Here is a 25,074-nt window from a genome sequence, read left to right on the forward strand (position 1 = left end):
AAAAAGATGTATGATGAGAAATCATTGAAAAAAAACTAATCTAAAAGAAAAAGTAAAGAAAGACTTAACATAAATTTATTATCAAGAAATATAATTTTATGATAAAATAATAAGAACTACATATATTCACTACGGGCGAAAAATATTTAAAGACATTGTATTCTACTGTGACACTTAACAAAGGATAGTTTTTATAGTAACATGATTAAGATCGGAGAACTTATCTATGCTTTTGGTTTTTCTGCGAGCCACACTCTCTCGCGACAATGTTGGATGGCCTGAAATAATAAAGTAGTTTTACATTTTGAAAATCTAGATAGCGATTTAATTAATGATAAAATTGTATCCATATTTCAAATAAATAAGGTTGAAATCTCAACAACTAAATGAACTAAATTACGTTAAAAGACCTTAAAATCATAAAAAAGAAAATCTAGATGCGATTTAATTAATGATAAAATTTTATCTATATATCAAATAAATAAGGTTGAAATCCCAACAACTAAATGAACTAAATTACGTTAAAAAACCTTAAAATCATAAAAAATAAAATCTAGATGCGATATAATTAATGATAAAATTTTATCCATATATCAAATAAATAAGGTTGAAATCTCAACAGCTAAATGAACTAAATTACGTTAAAAAACCTTAAAATCATAAAAAAGAAAATCTAGATGCGATATAATTAATGATAAAATTGTATCCATATATCAAATAAATAAGTTTGAAATCTCAACAACTAAATGAACTAAATTACGTTAAAATACCTTAAAATAATAAATAAGAAAATCTAGATAGCGATTTAATACAAGATAAAATTTTATCCATAAATCAAATAAATACGGTTGAAATCTCAACAACTAAATAAACTTAATTACGTTAAAAGACCTTAAAATCATAAAAATTTAGCGATTTAATTCAATATAAAATTTTGTCCATATATCAAATAAATATGGTTGAAATCTCAAAAACTAAATTAACTAAATTATGTTAAAAAACCTCTCCGAAATCAATACCGAAAAGTCGGAATATGATTTTCCCGGCAAGCACTCGGGCTCATCCCTACAATGCAAACTCCTTGCCCGAGTCACACTCGGGCTAAACTGGGAACTGGTTAACAAACTTTTACTGTATATTTACACTTCTAAAGGTAACTACAACTTAAGCAATTAAAAATACATTACAATGATTAAAGAAAACACTTGTTTTTTACCACTTAAGTGTTACTATACAGACCTGAATGATGGAAGTTTAACTTCTGAAACATGTAGTCTATAATAAAACTCAAGTGGTAAAAAACAAGTGTTTTCTTTAATCATTGTAAAATGTCTTACCACAAAGTTAATGCCGAAACAATAAATAAAATAAAAATACATTATTTAATTGAATATATGGGCAGATATTAAGTTAGTCCGCCTCCGTGGTGTAATGGTCAGCGTGTTTAGCTACCGTGCTGGAGGTCCCGGGTTCGATTCCCAGGGAGGATGAAAATAAATATTAGTGATTTTACACTGTAATATCTATTTAATATTACCTGGACTGGTTCCTGAAGCGCAAGAGTGATCACCTTGCCTTCATGTAAATAATGATAAGATAACACTGCGTCAATTCGGTGCAGTGCCCTATGCACCATTGTGTGCGGATAATGGTTATAAGTAAGTAAATTAAGTTAGTGCAGTTGAATGTTTTGATTCAATATGGATAATTGTACTTACACGGCACTCGTTAGCTTGATCCTCATTCTCACACCAGTAAGAAGGTCCCCAAGTACATTTCTTGCTTCCTAGTAACTGAGTTTGTCGAGTGGATCGACTCGCGGCTGGTTTGTCACCCAACCATACCTTCTCGCGACAGTGTTGAATCGCCTTTACAAACAAAACATTAATTGAAAAATAATATTTCACCCAAAGAAAGGAGAAAATGTAATTTAACACGTTGACTGCCAACTACGAGATAACTTCACTAGATTGCGTTCTTTGCTAGGATGCCGACTACGAGTTATCTCGTACTGTGTGTTCAGTTGCCATATTCGTGCAGTTATAATTAAATTCCTTGTACATCAGTGCTAATATGGATAGATGGCTTCTGGGAAGAGAACAAAAAATCAACGCTGGCTTATATGAACAGAAAATTTATTATCAAATGAACAGAAAATATAATTATTTAAAATCAAGAAACAAAAGGATATGTTTAAGGTTGGCTTTTTACACCGGAATCCTGAAAATTGCCAAAGCAGTCAACGTGTTAAAAAATATTACATCTAAATTGAGTAAAACAAGCAACTTATCAAATATAGGCAAATGGTAAAAGCTCGGAACTCTAGCAATGGTAAAACCTTTAGACAATTCAGAAAATTGCAAAATTAATGCAAAATTGTAAAGTTTAGGAACAGGCTGATTAGTAAATTAACCTACAGCCTACGCTAAAAAAATCCCACACCCTGTATTTTACTGGCAATGTAAATTTTAAATTAAAATGTTATGAGGAATGACAAAAAAGGCAAAAAATTACATAACAGAGGAATACAAAAATTCTGAGCCAGTATCTATTATATTTTATATTAATATTCTCATTGTAAAGCCGAGTTGTAGTAAATACCCGCCTCCGCCCCCGTAGTGTAATGGTCAGCACGCTCGGCTACCGGTCTGGAGATCCCGGGTTCGATTCCCAGGGGGCGTCGAACAAATATTAGTGATTTTTTCACTCTAATATTTATTCAATTATACCCTGGGATGGTAAGTGGAGGGCTGACCACCTTTCCTTCATGTGTTAACGATCAAGATAACACTGCGTTTATATGATGCAGTGCCCTATGCACCATTGGGAGCAGATGGGTTAAACGAAGAATATAATGGAAATGAGTGACAATATGATTGAATTCGATATATTATTTAAATTTCGATCCCTGCAAAGCTAAATAATGAGCTTTTACCGTTACTTTTTTAAAGATTGATTATTAAATCTTACATTGCATTCGTTGGCATTGTCTTCCGTGGAGCACCAGTAGGAGGGACCCCAGGTGCAGCGGTTGGCTCCGACCAGCTTCTGCTCGGGGGACCTCCGCTCGCGGGAAGAGTCCTCGGCGATCAGCTCCAGATGGGTGAAGGTGTCCGCTCCGCACATGCCGATCTCCGAGCAGACCTTGCCGCTGTCCGCGAGCGTGCCCACCAGATGGATGATGCTCTCGCCGTATATTTGCATCAGCTTCACGCACTGCCATTTTGAAAAGAAATTTTTGTTTTAAATACTAAAAACTAACATCAAAGGTCAATAATAAGTGATTTGTATAATTAACTTGTCGCTGTTGGTTGTCCTTTCACAAGTTGCCGAAAATAAAATTGTTATTTGGGGATAAGCGCAGGACTGAACCTTGCCATAATATAATACAACAACAATCAAATTAACATTGGATCAATTCAATGCAGCACTCTATGCATCATTGGGTGTGGATAAGAGTCAGTAGTGCTAGTATTTGCAAAGTACATAGTACATATTCCACAAAGTTAATGCCAAATCAATTAATAATCTAGTATTTGTAGATAAAAAAGTTTTAAAAAAACTGGTTTATAGGTGCAACTTTTTAACTGGCAAAAGATTGGTGGAAAAAGTGACATTGTTACTTATTTTCAATTAATATTAGATGTTTAACTAGTTTTTAACATCATGGCTATAAAAACAATTGAGATAAACTAACTTAACCGGATCCACGCGGCTCGCATAAGCGTATGTGTTTTTACAAGACATGCCCCATACGCGGCTGACATAAGCGTCTGTGTTTTCACTTTGCTCCAAGTTTCAAACCTCAGTTCAACTTGGAAAGATTTTTTCATGGTGTGGAACTTTGGATAAAATAATACGTCAATCCTCGGCCTTATGACATCTGTTGAAATATCTGACTAATAATTTGTAACATCACAAGGATAAATAAAACAACAGATCCCTGATTTTTCTTGTGGTCGGTAATTAGTCGGCGCCATAATCATGCCCTATATCTGTCTCACTCTCGACGCTACGCATCGCCAGTGGGTAAGAGTGACAAACGATGCGTGCTTTGATTTATTTATGTTACAATCTAATTTGTTTATATTACGATATATTTCAAGAATAATGTGACACACGTGTATTATAGAGTACCAAAAAGGCACAATGAATCCCATTGAACGTTTTTGTTTAGGAAAATAAATCGTTTCATAACTAAATACATGATAAAAGTAATCATTTAAAAAACGGCGAAATACAGCCGCGCACGAGCGTCTCTTAGGAACAAAGTTAACGCGTTTAAAAGGTTAACACTAATAACAATTATTTCAAATAAAATTATACTGAGTTGGAAGATTTGAATTTTATGTATTATTTTTTTACTAATAAATAAAAGAAATCAAATTACCCTGTCCAGGTATCTGGCAGGAAGAGCATAGCAGGTCTTCTCCACAATATGTTCTATTTTCCTGTCCACATTGGGGTTGGTTAAGATCTGCTCCACGACATCAATAGCTTCCTCACACACAGCGCACTCCAACACAGCATCTGGTACAAAAGATGGAATTCAAATCAAATAACACATACTAAACATTTTTTATCACCTCAAGAAAAAAAAAGAGATTTTTTTTTTTGCCATTTCATTCATTGCTTTTATTATAATTTCCATAAAAAAAATACTCATGTCTTTTGAAATGCCACCAAGCATTAGTGGGTAGGTACATATATAGAAAATGTTTACTTTTTTGGAATATAATTTGAAAAGTTGTTGTTTTTTTTATACATATTAGCTAATCTACAATTTCCACTATTGTAATAATCCACTATTGTCCGCCTCCATAGTGTAATGGTCAGCACGCTCGGCTACCGTACTGGAGGTCCCGGGTTCAATTTCCAGGAAGGGAAGGATCAAATAAATATTCAAATAGATAAAAGTGATTTTTTCATTCTAATATTTATTCAATATTACCCCGGACTAGTACCTGAAGCGGAGAGCTTATCACCTTTCCTTCATGTGTTGATGATCAAGATAACACTACGTTTAAATAATGCAGTGCCCTAGCACCATCAGGTACGGATGAGGATTTGAAGAAGAAAAAGAAAAAGAATCCACAATAGATACATATATGCACAGTAAATATTTCTTCTCCTTCTAACCATTATCCGCATCCAATGGTGCATAGGGCACCACATCATATAAATGCAGTGTTATCTTGATCGTTAGCACATGAAGGAAACGTGATCAGCCCTCCGCTTCAAGTACCAGTCCAGGGTAATATTGAATAAATACTATAGTGAAAAAAATCACTTATATTTATTCGACCCCCGGAATATTTACAATGCTTGTTTTTCAAAAACTATTTTACAGCTAAAAGGTTTGTTTCTGGGTTTGTGGTACACGTGAGCAGTTCAAGCAAACCTACTTTTCAGTCGCATATCGGCATTGTTGCACATGTGAATGTATCCGCAAACTTCGGCCGGCGCCAGGTCCTGGGACAGAAGCGTGATGACCACATCGGCGTACTTGTCCACAAAGTCGTTGCACTCCTTCCCCACGGACTTGGGCAGGTGGTTGCAGATGGAATGCACCAGCTTCTTGATTTCATCCTATAAAAGAAAAGTCCAAATGACACACAAGCGATGCACTATTCAGTTCAATGGCTGCTGTCACAAGTCGCATATTTTTATCTTCTAACCCTTATCCGCACCCAATGGTGCAATTTATAAATGACCACTCAGTTTGAGATTTGAGTTTCTCTTCGCTTACTTAATTTTTATAAATCTATTTCAATAGTTGTAGTTGCACACTTTAACTGGTTTTCGAGATTTTTTGAAATGGCGTTAAATTGGCAATGCTGAAGAGCGAGCAAACAGATATTGTTCGCTGTTTTTATAATAACATGAATGACTTGGCTCATAGAATACTTGAGGGCATAAATTTTGTTGATGCATCAAACCGTGTATCACAAATATATCACTGGTTTAAAAAAATATTCTTCATACATGGCCGCGGGCCGCACGTAAGGACGTCGCGAATTGGCCACCCGTGGTATAGATGCAGTGTTATCTTGACATCAGAACATTTAGACTAGGATGTGACATTTAACCTGTCCGGGAGTGAGTTTCTGCAGACAAAACTCTATCTGGGGAGTTAGTTTTTTTATACTAAAAAAAAAAACCCTTTCATTACTTTATATCATAGTCTATATCGTGCTGCAAGCACCATATTTTCCTAACTAAAAAAAATTACAAAAGTAAATATGATTTCAAATCCATATTTTAATCCATTCCAAATTATCATAATTTATTTCATTGGTTTTCTTTGAGTGTCATTACGATGACACAAACTTTGTTTTAAGTAAAATGTCGTGGGTAAAACAGAAAAATAATCTGATGAATGGTTTTAGTGTTTAAATACAAGCACAGATGGCAGTACAAGTGCCATTTAAAAAATAAATGTCACCGTGCCTAAGTTATAAGCGCAGGCGTTCATGTATGGTCATACTCCTTTGAGGATAGTTTCATTTGGACGAGCATGTATGGCCATACTCTCGGACAGGTTAAATATGTAGTTATTGTATTTATCTTTAAAAACTCACATCATTGTGCTTATCTTGGAGTTCCTTATCGATTTCGCTCATTACAAACTCACAAATGATACATCCAGGGGATGCCTTCACCGGAACGCCCTTTGGGATGGTATCAGCATATATTAAGGGTTTCCCGTTGTAAGTGTTATCCGGAATCTCGTTGGTTTCTAGAGAGAAAAATTACTTGATAAAAAGGTATATTCCAAAAACATATTTGACTTAAATATATGATGTGTAAATCACATGTTGTGTAAATTACAATAATGTGCCCTCACTGAATTTTTCCATGCCGAGAGCACATTTTATAATATTTATTTAACGTGAATGTGGTTGGTAATAGAAGCAGAGAAAGACCGAGGAAAACATGATTTATTCAAATACAGTGGAACCTCTCATAACAAGAATAATGCGTTTCAGAATCTTTCTCGCTAAGCGTTTCTCTGTAACTCATTAAGCGAAATGTCGCTCCTTAAGGGAGCAACATTTTCCCTTTTTAATTTGCTTGTTATGCGAATTACTCGTTGTGAGAAGTGTTCGTTATGAGAGGTTCCACTGTACTTAAAAGTGGTCAGGTCAGGAGTAGGAATAATCAGCGGATATGTCGCTCACTCCTTTCAAGAACGTCATAAGTCAAAATACTTGATTTTTCAAGAGAACGATTTTAAAGTTTAAAAATATAACACATTGTATTAAAAATAAATATCAAGCCACTTATTGAACTTTTTACTGTGCAACAGGTCTTTTTAGGTAAAACCTGAAGGTTTTTTCTACATTTGAAAATTTTATAATTTATTTATAAAAATAATTAAACAATACATTTTCTTCAAAATGCAAAAACAACATTTTCTGCCCTGTAGCGGGTAAATATTAAGTTAAAAATATGCCTCTTTTGCTGGGATATTGTACATTTTCTGGGCATTCCGAAAACATGCACAACTGAAAATTGACAATTTTTGATTTATGACGTTCTTGAAAGGAGTGAGCGATGTATGAGAAGATACATGTGTGTGTGTGTGTGTATACATTTTTAGAAACATACCAATTTGGGCCACTTTACTGGTGTCCACCAACATGTCCTTTGGCAGCATGGGCTTCCTGAAGTTGTTATGGTCGGCCATCAATCCCTTCTTGGAATGGTACATGTCAGTCAAGGAGACGGTCTTCTTCAGCGAGGAGACGTCCGGCTTATTGTCCTTGCAGAGATTCAGGTACACGCAGACTTCTTGAGGAGTGAAGTCGGCAATGAGCATCTCGAAGAGTTGTTTCGAGTAAGTATCCACAAAGTCAGTGCATTCCGCCTTCAGTTTTGCAGGAAGGTGGGAACAGAGATTGTCTAAAGCATTCTGGATACTTTCCTGTAAAGAATAAGGGACACAAAGTAAATACATATTTATAAAATAATGTGTGTAATCACAGTTGAATATTTTCCAATGTTGATTTACCAGACAGTTTGTATTTTGATTATTTTAAATTAAAGTTTCACTTAGTTAATACCACTAATTTCTTCAAATCAATTGTAATATTCCTCATCATTTTCAAACACCGTATGTAAAAATGATGCGGAATGCATTGAAACAAGTGTCACAATAGACAGACATAGAAGTATTTTGATAAATCTACACATGAAAGTGTAGTATTTAGTGTATCTCGTGTGTATTTAGAATTAATAAAAAATATAAACTTGAGAAACAAATTATGATTTAAATTTTTTGACATGCGCTGTGGCATAGTTGGGTAGACGCTCGACTGTGAAACTTGCGTCGGGGGATCGATTTCCGCCAATTGCAAAATGAATTCAAGAAATATTTATTTTCAATTGGGCTTTTGTGGTGTATTTTTCACATCTACCTTCCCTTTCATTACTATTCTACCTGCAGACAAGCTTCTAAAATAGAAGCTTCGCGGATTATTTCTTTAAAAAAAATAATAATAATAAACAAAAATAAAAGTTGATGTAAATGAAACTGAAAAGATTTTTGTCATTTATTAGTTTTTTTTTCTCTCGGAATTTTTGTTTTATATATATATATATATATATATATATATATATATATATATATATATATATATATATATATATATATATATTATATATATATATATATATATATATATATATATATATATATATATATATATATATATATATATATTTATATAAATATATATATATATATATATATATATATATATATATATATGTATATATATATATATATATATATATATATATTTATATAAATATATATATATTTATATAAATATATATATATATATATATATATATATATATATATATATATATATATATATATATATATATATATATATATATATATATATATATATATATTTTGTCCGCCTCCGTAGTGTAATAGTCAGCACGCTCGGCTACCGTTCTGGAGGTCCCGGGTTCGATTCCCAGGGGGGGTCAAATAAATATAAGTGATTTTTTCACTCTAATATTTATTCAATATTACCCTGGACTGGTACCTGAAGCGGAAGGGTGATCACCTTTCCTTCGTGTGTTAACGATCAAGATAACACTGTGTTTATAATGCAGTGCCCTATGCACCATTGGGGTGCAGAAAAGGGTTTATGTACAATATAGTAATGTCTTACTTCCGTCTTGTTATTCTTCAGCATTGTCTGCAGCTGTTCAACAGCAAACAGACAGAGAGGACAGCTGGGCTTATCTCCGTTGCCGGCTGTCATGAGGATTTCCACATTGGTGACTTGCTCATCTTTGGGGCAGAGAGTTAAAAGGGGACACACCTGAACATGAAAAGGATGTGGTAAAAACAAATTGAAAAAAAAACAAAGAATTTTGTATGCAGGTACTTAATTATAATCAATTACCTGTGACGGATCAATTTCTTGGACCAATACAGCAATCACGGCATTTCCATAGGCCTCTACGAAAGCTTCGCAGCTTGATTCAATGGAGCTTGGTAGTTTCTTGCACGCATTTTCAACTACATCTTTAATTTTTTCCTGTAATCAAATCCTACTTATACTCATCATGTTATATTGAAATAAATTAATGTGTTATCAGTGTTAAAAATTATTTTAGTCTGACATAAACAGAAGATAATTAATGTTTTGGTTTTAAACTTGTGTTTAAACTCTATCTACTCATGTATAAATCGATACATATGACTCCAGAGTATCTTAAAGAGCTGTGTATTCCAGACGAATCGGTTGATAGACATCTCACGCTTCGATCGGCTACAACAAATGCTACGGGCAAAGTTATCTTACCGTCGCAACTAGCGCACTAAATTTGGCGAGCGTGCCTTTGCTGTTGCGGGACCGATAGCGTGGAATGCTCTTCCGCCAGTAGTTAAAAATAGTGAGAGTGAGATGAATTTACGCGCATCGTGTTCACGCACCGATCAAGAGCTCCGATCCGAAGAAAGATGGACAAAAGCACAAGCCAATCCAAGCCAATCATCGTTTTAAAACGCTAACTGACGTGCCGGACGGTAAAATTCCGTGTAGTGGACAAACGCCCACACTTTGACAATTTATATATTTATTTATAAGGACACAATATTTTTTTCACATTAGTTACAAACGCCTATTCCATTCAAAGTGTTGTCTGTCTGATGCCTGAAGCTGTCAATTCCTAATGAGAAACTGTTATTTGACTGCTTAGCAGTCATAATAGTGAATGTACAGTGACTGCTATATTCAATTAAATTAGTCATTAGAAACAGCAAATGAATTATGTGCTGTGTACAGTATTTTGTTTTAATCATTGCTTTTTAGTGCTTTAATAAACAAATCTATGTTCAAACACATACCTCTGTCTTTCCATCACTAATATGGACCTGAACATAATGGAGGAAGTACTGGCAGAAAGTGCACAGCTCATTATTTTGCGGAAGGCCAATCATCATCCTCTCTATTGGCAGCTGGCTCAGTTCAGGAGTCATTACGTTGACATTCAGTTGCCCCTCTCCGATGTTGACACGATGCTGCATCACAACAAACACAACATTAAACATCCGCAGCAATTTTATCAGCAGAGAGACCGTTAGCCTATGATGAATCATGAATGATAAATTGAGAACTTTGTCATAAACATACATGTACGTATGTATGTAGAAATGTCTAAAATTTTTAAAATTTAATTTTTATATTTCTTGTCTATGATTAATCATAGTTAAAGAAAGAGAATATATTTTAAAAAAATCATCATATGCCTCTTGTATTAGGTGTAAATTTGCTGTGCGATGTATTGTAATACTAAATAATATGTCTTCTGTAAACAGTCTTCAAAGGCTTCTTTTTATGTTGTTCATTCACAGCATACTTCCAACATGACACTTGTATATATTTCGTAGTGTTAAGTTCAATATGTATTTCTGTCATGATACCTTCAAAAAACAAAATACCTGATAACTATTGGCTTCGTCTTTTCCAATGAGAACTTTATCCAAGACTGGTTTAGCCGTATTGGCAGACATGATCAGCAATGGAGCGACTGGTACAGACTGCAAAGTGAAAATTAAAATTAAAACCTTTTCTATATTGATAGAGACTAGACATATTATTCAGGGGATTTCCCAACTGTATTTCTCCGGGATAGATTAGTTGTTGCCCTATATGATCATCTTTCCTGAAATTATGCAGTGCGTTGGCTTACATATTCTTGATAAAACAGTATCAGCATACATTTTTTCACGTACCAATACACAGGACGAAATAGCCAATGGTAATGCCTGTTGGAAGAGTTACCCCTATGCTGAATAATATATAATCATAAGGGATTTTTTCAAAACGGGATTTATCTAGTTTTTCTTAAACAAAGTTAATTTCTTATAATAATTCCAACTATGTACATACTTATGGGTACAGAGAATTCTTATTTTTGCTTGGTTGTACATATTATATTAAAACTGTTTTATACTTTCATATATCAACTTTATACATACTGATTTATTATTAAATAAATTGACTTTGCACATATTTTTCTCTTGGTAACTTTAACTATACTTCTAAATTTCAATTCCTGATGACATTTTTGGCATTTTGTTTTTTTTTGTATTAATTCATTTTTCCCCAGAAAGAAAGTAAAACTTTTTGATAAGATCAAAATCGATATAGTGTTCATTATTCCATCACTGTTTTAATCATAAATTATTGGGTACTTACACTTACAACGGCTCCCTTGGGACACATCCCAGCCATAAAGCAAACAGAGTTGGCATTTAGTTCGCTGACGAGGAAATTATATATTTCGGGATAATATTGGTCCACAATGGAGAGACATTCACTTTTGAAGGCACCGGTTTGCTTGCAGAGACCTACGATCAAACATATAACTTTACAAAGATATCCAATAATAATTTTCTCGATTCAATTCACCTAAATTTGACTTATCAACCTTAATTTTGAGATCGGTTAATTATTAAAAGTGGAGTATGCAATTACATCAAATTTCTTATAGAATAAAATAAATTACCATTGAGTACTCTCATAAATTCAGTTTCAGTAGTGTTCGCAATGAGAATGTCCCGCAGATGTTTCACGAGCTGCTCACATAATTGACAGGGAACATCTTCACTAAAAGAATAACGACACCGAAAATTATTAAAAACTTTTTAGCTATATTACAAATGTTAAAATGGAAGTTGATAGCCTAAAAGTGTGGAAAGTGTTAGTCATTCCTAATTTTGGAAGCCAAACACTACTGCCTGTTATGTAATATAATGATGGCTCGCTTTGTATGTGAAAATAAGCTAATCATAGCAGGACCTCTATAATACGAACCCCCTCTAATCCGAATACCTCTGTAATCCGAATGCCCACTCATGCACATGCCTAGAATGGGTTGACCAAGTGGATATTCCTGTGCCAGAAAAAATGCACTTACGTAAATTGCGTGACATAGGTTTTTACTTGCCATTAAATAAATCTCGACCAACAAAAATATTTGATTTCTTTAAAAAAGGTGAATAAATACATTTAAAATTTCACAACACATACAATTTGTTTTAACAGGTAAAAATACCCTACAGATTCTCTGTACTGAATGCTCCACAAATTTCGCACGAACAAGGCTCAGTAAATTTTCCGAATTCGGATTATAGAGGTCCTGCTGTATTATAAAAATGAAGCTAACATAAATTAATTCACACAGAGAATTATAAAAAAATACAACATATCTGCCATAAACACGTTTTACATTTCAAACTGTAAAGGTCATCATAAAATAATGTGTTTCTATATTTATCAAGTGTATAAAATAGCAATTAGTTACTATAAGGTCAAATTAGTTCATGACGCATATCTTATATATAATATTGCATGCATAAAATGTAGGTATGCTCAATGTGAACTTGAATAATCAATCCAATTACATTATTGATGCTGTTCAACCGGGTATTTACTTTTAAATTAAAATACAATTCAATATTTGTGATTCAATCCTAATCTCTGTAACTTACAAATTATGTTCACCAAAAATAAACTGGGCAGAAAATATACACACTGATATATTTTCATCTATACATTATCCTTCCCTGTTTAATCAATCAACAAATACATTTACATTTTATGCTATAAAAGATAACAAATTGACGTTTTTCATTCAAAATATTTTTTTTTTAATACAACTGTAGAAAATTTAAAACAATTGAATGAACTTTAAATCTTAATATTTATTAGTAAAATACTCGGAGTTATCACACCTATTGACGAAAGATGACATTTTTTGCGAATATGTTACATTAATTATGCGCGTATATACTACACGCATTACATATTGTAATATACTTGTGTACACACACAATGTGTACTTGAAAAATATGGCTTCAATCTTATAATCCGTAAACCTTGTAAATAAATTCCTAAATACTATGACTTAAAATAAACAACTATCTACTCTTAGGCTACATGTGAATTTTTGTAGACCTGCATATTTCAAATTTTGATATCTATTTCGACATACTAAATAAATGTAATGAATACCACAGTATACTACACATTTATTAAGTATGCTGTCTCAGAGAAAAATCAATTTGTAGGAAGGGAATATGGAAGTCTTATGTATGTACACAGCTTACAATTATAGAAACACAACCCCCCTCTTGAGTACCAAAGAGTGACTATATTAAAAAATTAAATGTAATAAATAAATAATAACTAAGTAATTAACACATTGTTGTCGGGTAGTTTTTTCATCAACCCCGACCCTAATTAGTATAATTGTTAGGATTGTATACTAGTGGTATACTAATTGTATACTAACTTGTGTCGGGTTATGGTTCCGTGGTTAGTGTCGCGGACTTTTGAGTCTTTGAGAGTTTCTCGGTTCGAACCCACTCTACCACAATTTGATACCTATTTCTAATAATGAGCTGCTTAGGCTCACAGAAATAGTATGAAATTGAAGTTTTTTTTGTAAATAATAAAAACACAAATACTTTTCTTTTTTTAATTTAAAGAAAAAAAAAATCATAAGTAACCGCAAACCCAATTACGATTTGTACAATGTTTTTTGGCATCTTGTATTAAAAGAAAGCATATATGTAGAATGCTTATGAGCGTCTCCAAATCTATTCCAACAGTTGTAAAAGACACTATTAAGTGTTTCCCTTAAATAATATGTTAACAATATTTTTATGCTAATGTGCAAAGGAAAATAGCCGCAAGTTAAAAACAGTAATTTTGAGATAAATGAGTTTAAAGTAAACTTAAAATGATGCTTATTGCCAAAACATGTATCAAATTAATAAAATTTGGATAATGAATATCTCAGTAAAGGAAAGAGATACAGCAAAATCTGTATATGATAAGAGGCCAGTTTTAAGAATGCTTTGAGCCGTGTTACGCAAAACAGTCGCAACTTGAGTTGCCTTTACACATTAGTATGGTCAACTTGAGTTACCTTTCCTTGACACCGATCATGCCGACTCCTCCCATGGGCGTGATCTCCACCTCGCTGATCTTCTTCTCCTCGTGCTGGTGGAACCGGTAGGTGCAGGCCCCCGCCACGTGGCAGACATTGTCGGAGTAGAAGTTCTCTTGAAGGTGGGAGTACAGGTCTTCGTAGTTGCTGACCAGGGCCGTGGCACAGCTGTCGGAGTAGCTGCCGAACTTTCCGCAGAACTAAAAGCAAGAACGGGGAAGCTTAAAATTGATAACATAGATGGCTTTACACATATGCGCTTTACCCACAACGAAGGGTTGATGGTCCAAAGAGTAAACAATAAATATGGGAGTAGAACACTTCATAGTTCCAAGCATTTTTAATTTGTTGCCGACGGAGGTAAGAGGTCTAACTAAAATATGGACCAAAGGCAAAATAAAGAAATGGGTAAATGATCAAGAGTTAATATGTTCTATGAAAATTAAAATATAGTTTTTATTTTCAAATTATTATGTTAAAATAGATAAAAAATAATGAAAATATGTATGTAAAAAGAACTCCACTGACAAGACACATAAGGTGGCTTGGTGGGTCTCTGCAAAAAAGTTACATGTTAATTATTTTTACAAATTTTTAATTTTTGCATGTATGTATTTATACGTACATATATATATTTAGCAAATAAATGTTCAATTTTTTTTACTTCTTTAGTGCTGTTCATACTATAAATGCCTCAGGATAAACAGTGGGCATGCATTTATGAAAAAAGTATAACATACTAGACAAGTGGCTTGTACACCACTCATGTCAAGCAAACAACAATATTTACGCAATAAAGTGTTTCCAGCTATCAACAAATCGTATCACAAATTGAAGTGAATAGATTTGTGCAATTTTTTAATTTTCATATGGGATCTATAGATTTATATGTCCGCCTCTGTGGTGTAATGGTTAGTGTGTTTAGCTACCGTGCTGGAGGGTCCCGGGTTCGATTCCCAGGGGGAGGGGTTGAAAATAAATATAAGTAATTTAACCCAATAATATTTATTTAATATTACCCTGGACTGATCCCTGAAGCGCAGGAGTGAAGGGTGAGAAGAAGACTTTTATGATATTTTACCTGTAACGCTGATTGTAGAAAACCAGTGTAGGATAAATCATCAAAATTACTGCGCATCTTTCCAATCACGGTATAACATCCCGCACACAGTTGTTTAGAATCAGTTTTGTCTTCTTTCTGCTTCTAAAATGTAAATTACAAACAATGAAAGAAAAACATGTAATACGTAATAGTACAAGTATCGTATGTGAGAAAAATTACAATCAAGTGTCAAATACCATTTCTTCGAGCATCTTATCTATCTCGGCATTGTTGCAAAGGCCAGCGACGGTGCAAACAGCCTGAGGGTTCATCTGCGAAGCTAAGGTTTCCACCAGCTCCGGGATGAATTCATCCACCAGTTTAATGCATTCTTTAGACACTATATTGATAGGAATCAGCTGGCAGGATCCTTCGAATACTGCTTTCAGATCTTCCTGTAATCAAAAGAACAAGGGCATTTAAATTAATAACTCATAGATTTGCCGTTTAATTTGCAGAACTCCATATTAATTTATGTATTAAATGTTTGAAAAAAAATTGAGGCTACTAAGTTGTATTTTATTGTTTAAAAAAACCACATCAAAATCAATTTTGTAACAATTGTTCGCCTAGTTATGGCATTTTCAAACATTCGTTTAAAAATGCCATAACTAAGCGAAACAACTGTCACAAAATTGACTTGTATGTTTTTTTTAACAATAAAATACGACTTAGTAGACTCAAAAAATCAGTGTTTGATTTAACATTTAATATATAAATTAAAATTAATAATTTTGATGAAATTGATAATTTAATAAAAATAATAAAAAAAATACTTTGTTTATTCGAATATCCATTTTAACACATGTGAATCAAACCTTAGATAAAATGGCTATCAGTGAGTATCAATCAACCACTGTAAAATTTGATTATTCACATTACATTTACATTGTATTGATTAATGTATTTTTTCGCTGTCGTTTTTATGCTGTCTATATATAAATATGCTAATGACAGTATGTGTCATGTGTGTTATTAGTATCTAAATTAGCATAAAAGTAGTCAGTCTTAATAGGGCTAGTAGGTAAGTAAGTCAAAGGTTAGGTTAGATAGAAATAAAGTTATAAATATTGCTCACTCAGTAAATATTCAATGCTATTGCCAGCAGGAAGCAATGAATGAACAGACTTGCCGCATTTTGTGACAAGGTTTACTTGCTCCACATAGAAAATCTAATCGATCTTCTTACTTCTCTGATCTACAGTTAGTAGTGTCTATTTTCAAACGGTTCGATTTGTTTAGGTCTAAGTTAATAATAAATAATAATAAAACCCTTATCCGCACCCCAATGGTGCATAGGGCACTGCGTCATATAAACGCAGAGTTATCTTGATCGTTTACACATGAAGGAAAGGTGATCAGCCCTCCGCTTCAGGTACTAGTCCAGGGTAATATTGAATAAATATTACAGTGAAAAAATCACTTATATTTATTTGACCCCCCCTGGGAATCGAACCTGGGACCTCCAGAACGGTAGCCGAGCGTGCTGACCATTAAACTACGGAGGCGGGCAGGTCTAAGTTAAACATTAAAATGGAAATCCAGTTGTGGTAGAGTGGGGTCATCACTGACTTAAGAGTCAACCTGGTTTTATCATATGTACTTACAAAAATGTACTATCATAGAACCATAAGTGTTCCTCAGCATTCCTATGCTACTATTTCCAACTACATTCACCTCATAAATTCGTTTTACTGTTCTTCCATTACTCATTCATTCAATATGTCTAAACCGTCTGAACACACTTTTCTTAATTTTTTCGATAATACTTATCTTGTAATAGCCTTGCATTCTTTCCTTATTTCAGTATTTGAACATCTATCATATGTATTATCTATCATTTTTTCCACATATTCGTCTGAGGGATCGCATTTCGACTGCATTCAGTCTACTTTCATCCTTCTTTTACCAACTTCATGCTTCATTTTCAAATATTAGAGCCGTAACGAGGACTTGCTTTTAATTTATGTTTAACTTAGTAAACTTCACTTTTTCTTAAAATCTATTGTGACAAGTGTTTTGATGCATTTCACATCATTTTCAAACATTGCATATACTGTAATAGGGTATACGCAATGTTTGAAAATGATGTGGAATTCATCGAAACTCGTGTCACAATAGATTTTAAGAAATAGTGGTATTTCCCAAGTTAACCTTAAATTTAAAATTTAATAATATCATTTGCGAATAATAAATCTGCCATTCAGATGACTTTAATTTTATGCTGATACCATAGAACTCGGATATAATACCTCTCACTTCTTTCAACAACTTTATATATCAAAAAACTTGATTTTTTAGGAGATTGTTTATAAAGTTTAAAAATATAATAAAATATATTAAAAATAAATATCAAGCCACTTATTGAACTTTTTACTGTGCAACAGATCTTTTTATGTAAAACCTGAATGTTTTTTCTCCATTTGAAAAATATCAAGTATATTTAAAAAAATAATTAAACAATACCTTTCCTTCAAAATGTAAAAACAACACTTTCTGCCCTGTAGCGAGTAAATTTTAAATTAAAAATATGCCGCTTTTGCTGAGATATAGTACATATTCTGGGCATTCGGAAAACATGGCCAACTGAAAATTGTCAATTTTTGATATATGACGTTGTTTAAAGGAGCAAGCGATATTCAAGGACATTTTAGTATCAACATGTATACATAATTGTAAGGAAAGAATATTCTAAATAAAACATTTCCGAACCTGTGTCTGGTTGCTCTCGAGTTGGTCCCGAGCTTGTTTCACCATATCCGTGCAGATCTTGCAGATATCATCGTCATCCACAGGGAATGTCTGCTTTTCCCATACCGCCTGAATGCAATGGGTCACGGCTTTGCATCCCTTCGCATTCCTATGGGTAAACGAAAACAATAGTATGAAGTAGATGTGACGCAGTTGAAAATGCTTACAATTTCACCTTGTCTGTTTTTAAATTGAATACAAATTCGTGTCAATACTTCTTCTTCTTCTTCTTCTTCTTTCTTATGGCTTTTCACCCTTCTAGAGTGTTCTAGCCAGTGTCAAGTTGTTAAATCCGTGTCAATAAAAATAACTCCTATGATTTTTTTTCAACCCTTATCAGCACCCGGTGGTGCATAGGGTACTGCATCATATACCGCAGTGTTATCTTGATTGTTAGCACATGAAGGAAAAGTGATCAGCCCTCCGCTTCAGGTACCAGTCCAGGGTAATATTGAATAAATATTAGAGTGAAAAAATCACTTATATTTATTTGACCCCCCCTGGGAATCGAGCCTGGGACTTCCAGTACGGTAACCGAGCGTGCTGACCATTACACTATGGAGGCACATTTTCATTACAGTAAAATATGACAGCAAAAATAGCTCTAGAATGATAAAATTTGTGATATTTGATACTTCTACACTAAAATACAATCTCAACATGATGTGATAAATAAATGCTGTATATCATAATATATATCAAAGTTTAATTATCTGAATTATTATAAAAAATATTTTAAATAAATTCATAAAATACTTATTCTCAAAATCCCAAGATAAAATTTAACAATTATACTACCCAGACAGATATGCAGTGGTAAAGTTTATATTTATTATTTATATATGAATGATTAATTAAATGAAAGCCAAGTCCATTATGTGTTATTAAATGTTCAAAATAAGAGGGTCACAAATGGACAGAAATGAATGAATCAAATTAGATAATTGTTATCACCGCAACAAACAAGTCAGCAAAGTCAGATATAATGACTCGTGGTTTGAGTAGAATGAACCCCTGACTAACATTATGTAGGGTGACTCATGGTTGAACAATGAAGTACGTTGAGAACAAAGTCAACTGGTTGGAGAAGAAAAATATGCATGTAATATGTTCATGTAATGTGAGACACGCTGACCACATTTTCAGTTGGTGTATATTTCACAAAACACTGCAGGTACTCAACAATAAAAGTAAATTATGGTTTATCATGTGATAGAAGGTAATTGCAAGGCATTAATATTTACAATTTAGCTACGTTTTGTTCACAAATTATCATTCTCTATGCCCTCATCGACACCTGATTATGTAACGGATCTATCTTTTGCCTCAGAGAAATTTTAGAAAGAAGTGCGAATGACATACAGCCTTACAAATTGGAAAAATGCTACCGGCATGAGTAGAAGATACTAAATATTACTTTAAAATATATATCAACTCTTCAAGATGTATGCTTACATAATAAGAATATTAACATATTTTGTATGAGTATTTTTTATGCCTGAGTAACTGCGTAACCTGCATAATTATCAAATCCTTCTGGCAACAGGATTTGATAATTATGTACATATAGTTAAGACTTTAATAAAGAGATTGGTATATATGTAATGTTCATATAAAACATTGGATTTCTTCTTTTTTGCCTTTGAAATGAGGCCGGCGCAGAAGGTAAAAATACCCTTCCCTAAGCATCAATCGACCCAACGGGTAGTATCTTTCCCATTCTTAGTGTGTTAATATTACACTATTAGAGGTGCAACAGCCCTGGACAGGTTCTATCACAATCTAACATTCATCTCAAAAGACCACTATTTTCTTAATAGCCTGCATACACAAGAAACGATGTCACAAATAGATAATCATTGTATTTTGATTGTGTATAAACTGGTTACTGCATTCAAATTTAATTAAACAGGTGTTCATGAATATACATTATTTCATTAGCTTGGAACTTGTCACAGGAAATGTTAAGTGAATAATTTACCAAAATATTTAAAAAATGGATAAGTCATAACCACATTTTTGAATGACACATAATTTTTAGTACTAAATAACGTCAAAAAGCTTTGTTTAAAGAATTTATATAAAATGACTAATATTAACGACAATATTACTTCTCTCTTGCCATTAATTATATTTTAATGTGATGCCCAATGCACCATTGGGTGCGGATGATGACCAGAAGAAGAGTATATTTTATACAAATAATCGTGTAACAGTATGTTAAAGACGAAATGTTTTAAAATGTATGTTTCATAAGAACCATAAATTGATGTACCCAGTAATGTCTATTTTTTTTAAGGTATTTTTTGTACACTACATATGTGGGGTAGATTTTTATCATTGGTGGTGACCAAATAAATGCTACAAATAAATCTCTGAGCTGATCATATTTTAGATTTTTTATTAGATTTTAATATGCATTTTATTAGATTTTAATATGCATTTTATTAGATTTTAATAAACACATGTATCCGACAGCCTTATTCAATCAAGAAACAATGGGTATAAAATAGACCTTTGTGATTGTGACTATCACATAATGTGTTTTATCATTCACTACTATTGTCAATAAGTGTTATAGATTCTGTAGAAATGACAGAACATCGATAGTCAATAACATTGACAATAGATTACCAGCGTTATTCTATTAATGCTATTTATTACAATGATGAGATTCATAAGGAACAGTGGTTTTCAACTATTTTTAAATAGAACCAGTTTACATAATATCCATCAGACGGTTATCCACAAAATTGTCTCTATTACTATTCTTACTGCTTTTATTTTTACTTACTTATAACCATTATCCGCACCCAATGGTGCATAGGGCACTGCATCGAATTGACACAGTGTTATCTTGATCATTACTTACATGAAGGCAAAGTGATCACTCTTGGGCTTCGGGAACCAGTCCAGGGTTATATTAAATAAATATTACAGTGTAAAATCACTAATATTTATTTTCACCCCCCTGGGAATCGAACCGGGGACCTCCAGCACAGTAGCTAAACACGCTGACCATTACACGACGGAGGCGGATTCTTACTGCACCATTTCTCATATTATTTTTTGACATCTCATCAAAGATGAAGAAGAATATGGAAGTCTGGGCATTTACGGGGCTGACGACCGTCATCGGCTGGTTTAAGTGATCACTTTACACACGTGTAACATTCACCAATTCTACCCATTATTGACAACCACACTACTCAAATTCTTGGAAGTTCTTTATATATGAACCAATTTAGAAACCTTGTTCTTGAATCACTAGAACTTCACTAGAGACATCTATTGGTGAGATGTAAAGAAGCTTTTTATTAATTTCTCAATTAATTCAGTATTGAATATTTGAATATCTATTGAACGTTTCATAATTTTAGAATCACAGATGAACGAGTTTGTTGCGCAAACATTCTAAATAAATAATGGGCACTGAGGCTAAAATCAATAAAAAAAGAGTCGCTTACGTAATATTTGAGCACCAATAAGACGGTCCCCACGTGCATTGGTTTTGTCCTAGCAGTGGTGTGGCCAGAGTAATTCCTGTAAAAAGAAAAACGATTGATGAAAATTGTCCAATGTCAGAACAAAATAAATGGAATGGCTATAAATAGTCAAGCTAATGTGCTGATGAACCACCTCCATAGTGTAAAGGTCAGCACACTCGGCTACCGTACTGGAGGTCCCGGGTTTGATTCCCAGGGGGGGGTCAAATAAATATAAGTGATTTTTTCACTCTAATATTTATTAAATATTACCCTGGTACCTGAAGCGGAGGCCTGATCACCTTTCCTTCATGTGTTAATGTTCAAGATAAACAGTGTATTTATATGGTGCAGTGCCCTATGCACCGTCGGATGCGGAAGAGGGTTTGAAGAAGAATAACAGGGAAGAATGTGCTGACATACTATTTGCATAAGCGAAATTGAGTCTCGTAACATTTTCTAGTATATGAAAGGGTGATGCAATCTTCAGTGGCGTGCACAGAGAATTAATTAGGGTAGGCAGTAGAGGTAGGTAGTAAGGTAAGCTAAGTACTACTTACTAGGGTAGGCAATAGAGGTAGGTAGTTAGGTAAGCTAAGTACTACTTACTAGGGTAGGCAATAGAAATAGGTAGTTAGGTAAGCTAGGTACTACTTACTAGGGTAGGCAATAGAGGTAGGCAGTTAGGTAAGCTAGGTACTACTAAGTAAGGTAGGGTAGGTACTGGTTGCGTTTTTATATATATAGGCACTGCTTTTCTGCCTATATGGAATGCACGCCCCTGGCAATCTTGGAATGACACGAATGACAAAAGTGCAGTAATCATTTTGTGAACACATCAATGATACGTGAAAAATTATTTAAATAAAAAGAGTAAGTATGTGAGTTATATAAATTAATAGCCGAGATGGTTTGGAGAGATAGGATAAAGACTAAGAAAGGCGCAAAATAAGGCAAACCAAATTCCATACAAAGTTGTTTACATTGATGGGTAGTACAATGCAGTGCCTATCCCTTGAGAAACAGCACAATGGATTTTCCATTTACAATTTGAATTTCCATTTCCATGAAGATAAGGATTTACACGAAGTGCTGAGACAGCAATGACTAAATACAATTATTTTTAATAAAAACCCATGTACATAGAGTACGTATCAGGCGCATTGTAAAAAAAATTGATTTAAATAGAAAATAAACAACTATTCAATTGCAGAAAATGTGAACACACTTTTTTAAAATGCAAGGAGAGTGTCACCGATATAAAAAAGTTCAACGGCATGAGGCAGAGTACTGAGTAAGATAAACTGTGAGTCAAACACGTTATAAAAAATCAATTTATAATTATGTTTACTCAATTATATTAAGCATCATTTACAGACCTAACTCCACCAATCAAAATGTGTGTAAAAGGTTTAACAAAATGCATATGGAATTTCTTAAATAATACATAAATATTTTGAATAAAAATAATTTATTGGGAATTGCTGCCATATAGAAAAATGTGAAATTCCTTATGCAGGTTGTATACTGATAACCTGCAAGGTGCCTTGAGGGAAAAATACAAAATTAATACTCTTGTTAAAGATTTAATAAATGTAACAATGGCGGATTCTATTTTAAATTTATTTACAATTTGATAATTCTTCTTATGTTTCTGCAGATTCGACATTAATTGCCGGACAATCGTCAATAATATAACCTTTGAGGTTATCTAAAAACCAAATAAGTGACCTAGTTGCAGATATCATAAATATAAACAATATATATATATATATATATATATATATATATATATATATATATATATATATATATATATATATATAAACAAGAAAAAAGAGTAAATAGTTATTTACAGAGGAAAAAGTATGGCTGTCTTTCTTAATTGTAAATCATTATGAACTTTGAACATGACTAATGATTTTTAAATGTAAAACTGGTAAAGATACATGTTTAGGTATTTTCCTTGAAGGATATAATTGTATGGCTTTGTTTTCAATTCAGCATTTTTTGGTTTCTTTGTTAAACATTTAGTTATTTACGTTTTACCTACATGAGTGCTTGTGTAAACAATATTTATGGCATGTTATTAAGTATGGCGTTTAATTATTTAGCAGGGGGAAATATGTGATATGGAATCCTGGATAATGACTTCAATTCAATGTTTAGTTACAAATAATTTATACTTATTTTTACTGAAACAAAGCATATCTTAATAATGTTATTTGCGTCACTATAACTATTTGGATATTAATGTTTTTATTTTTCTTTATAATATCATGTTGCTAAAATATTGATAACAAAGTTATTAATCATTCAAATATCATGCTTACATAAATAAAACATTAGGCGTCATATTGGATCATTTCAGCTTTTACTCTTTCAACATATTCTTTTTAACGTGTTTATGTAAATATATTATTCAAAATAACATACAAAAAATGCGAAAACACGAGGAACCAAGGCCAAACATGTCATCGCTAAAATTAATTGTGAATTTTGAACAAAGAATTGAAACGTCAAACACGAAGACTTATCTAGAAGAAAAAAATATCGGTATCCTTACCGCAATATATTGCGAAAATCGCCAGGCAAACAAGTTGTATGTTCGCCATGTCCACTCTCTTTTTAAATTCTATACTTTACTGTTTTGCACTGCGAACTCGAATGGTAATACAAAATATTACACCGCACAACCGCTGACATCCGCTCTATTGCGTTTCAATTTTCAATAATTTTGTCGAGTATAACTACTCCTGGTTTGCTTATGACTGAACCAAAACGCTTCATATTCTGGGCATGACGTCAGAGTTGGTAACAGTTGTATAACCTCAAACTTTTTTTTTTTTTAAATCACCTTACAAAATGAAAACCTTATCCATCCAATCATACAATTGAAAGAACAGACTCCTTTGATTGTTGATGATTTCTAATTTGAGACCCCTTTGATGTTAATTTTTAATTTTTTCCATGAGATAAACCATAATTGATTTCAGGTAAAATTTTAAGGTTTTTCATTATTACTAATTTACGTGTTTACGACATTCATCTGAAGATAGCGTGGGGTATTTTATAAATTTTTATTGCTATGTAAATACGACTATAAAATGTTGTGTAATGGTACTTTGCTTGTTACGTCAGTAATACTAAGTTGATGGGAGTTTCTTCTATGTTAGAAGCGCACAATCCGACCATTTATATTTGAACTCAGTACTTTATCAAGTTTGTCAAGTCAGAGGGTCAGCT

General features: G+C 33.0%; 1 protein-coding gene across 1 annotated transcript; it reads right to left on the reverse strand.

Moving 5' to 3' along the window:
- Positions 1-59: 59 nt before the first annotated feature.
- Positions 60-24,497, reverse strand: Sap-r (prosaposin). Its single transcript, XM_088257283.1, has 19 exons — positions 24,395-24,497; positions 21,811-21,886; positions 18,305-18,452; positions 15,790-15,987; positions 15,572-15,694; positions 14,470-14,690; positions 12,043-12,143; positions 11,733-11,884; positions 10,973-11,071; positions 10,379-10,552; positions 9,432-9,566; positions 9,195-9,347; positions 7,612-7,927; positions 6,582-6,739; positions 5,406-5,589; positions 4,391-4,530; positions 2,971-3,216; positions 1,719-1,868; positions 60-278 (listed from the first exon to the last, which is right to left on the reverse strand). The coding sequence occupies exons 1-19, from the start codon at positions 24,441-24,443 to the stop codon at positions 225-227; spliced, it is 2,877 nt and encodes a 958-aa protein (XP_088113409.1). The 5' UTR covers positions 24,444-24,497; the 3' UTR covers positions 60-224.
- Positions 24,498-25,074: the final 577 nt, after the last annotated feature.

The sequence above is a fragment of the Brachycentrus maculatus genome, unplaced genomic scaffold (assembly GCF_059751285.1).
Source record: "Brachycentrus maculatus isolate JH-2025_06_01 unplaced genomic scaffold, ASM5975128v1 h1tg000077l, whole genome shotgun sequence".
NCBI lineage: Eukaryota > Metazoa > Arthropoda > Insecta > Trichoptera > Brachycentridae > Brachycentrus > Brachycentrus maculatus.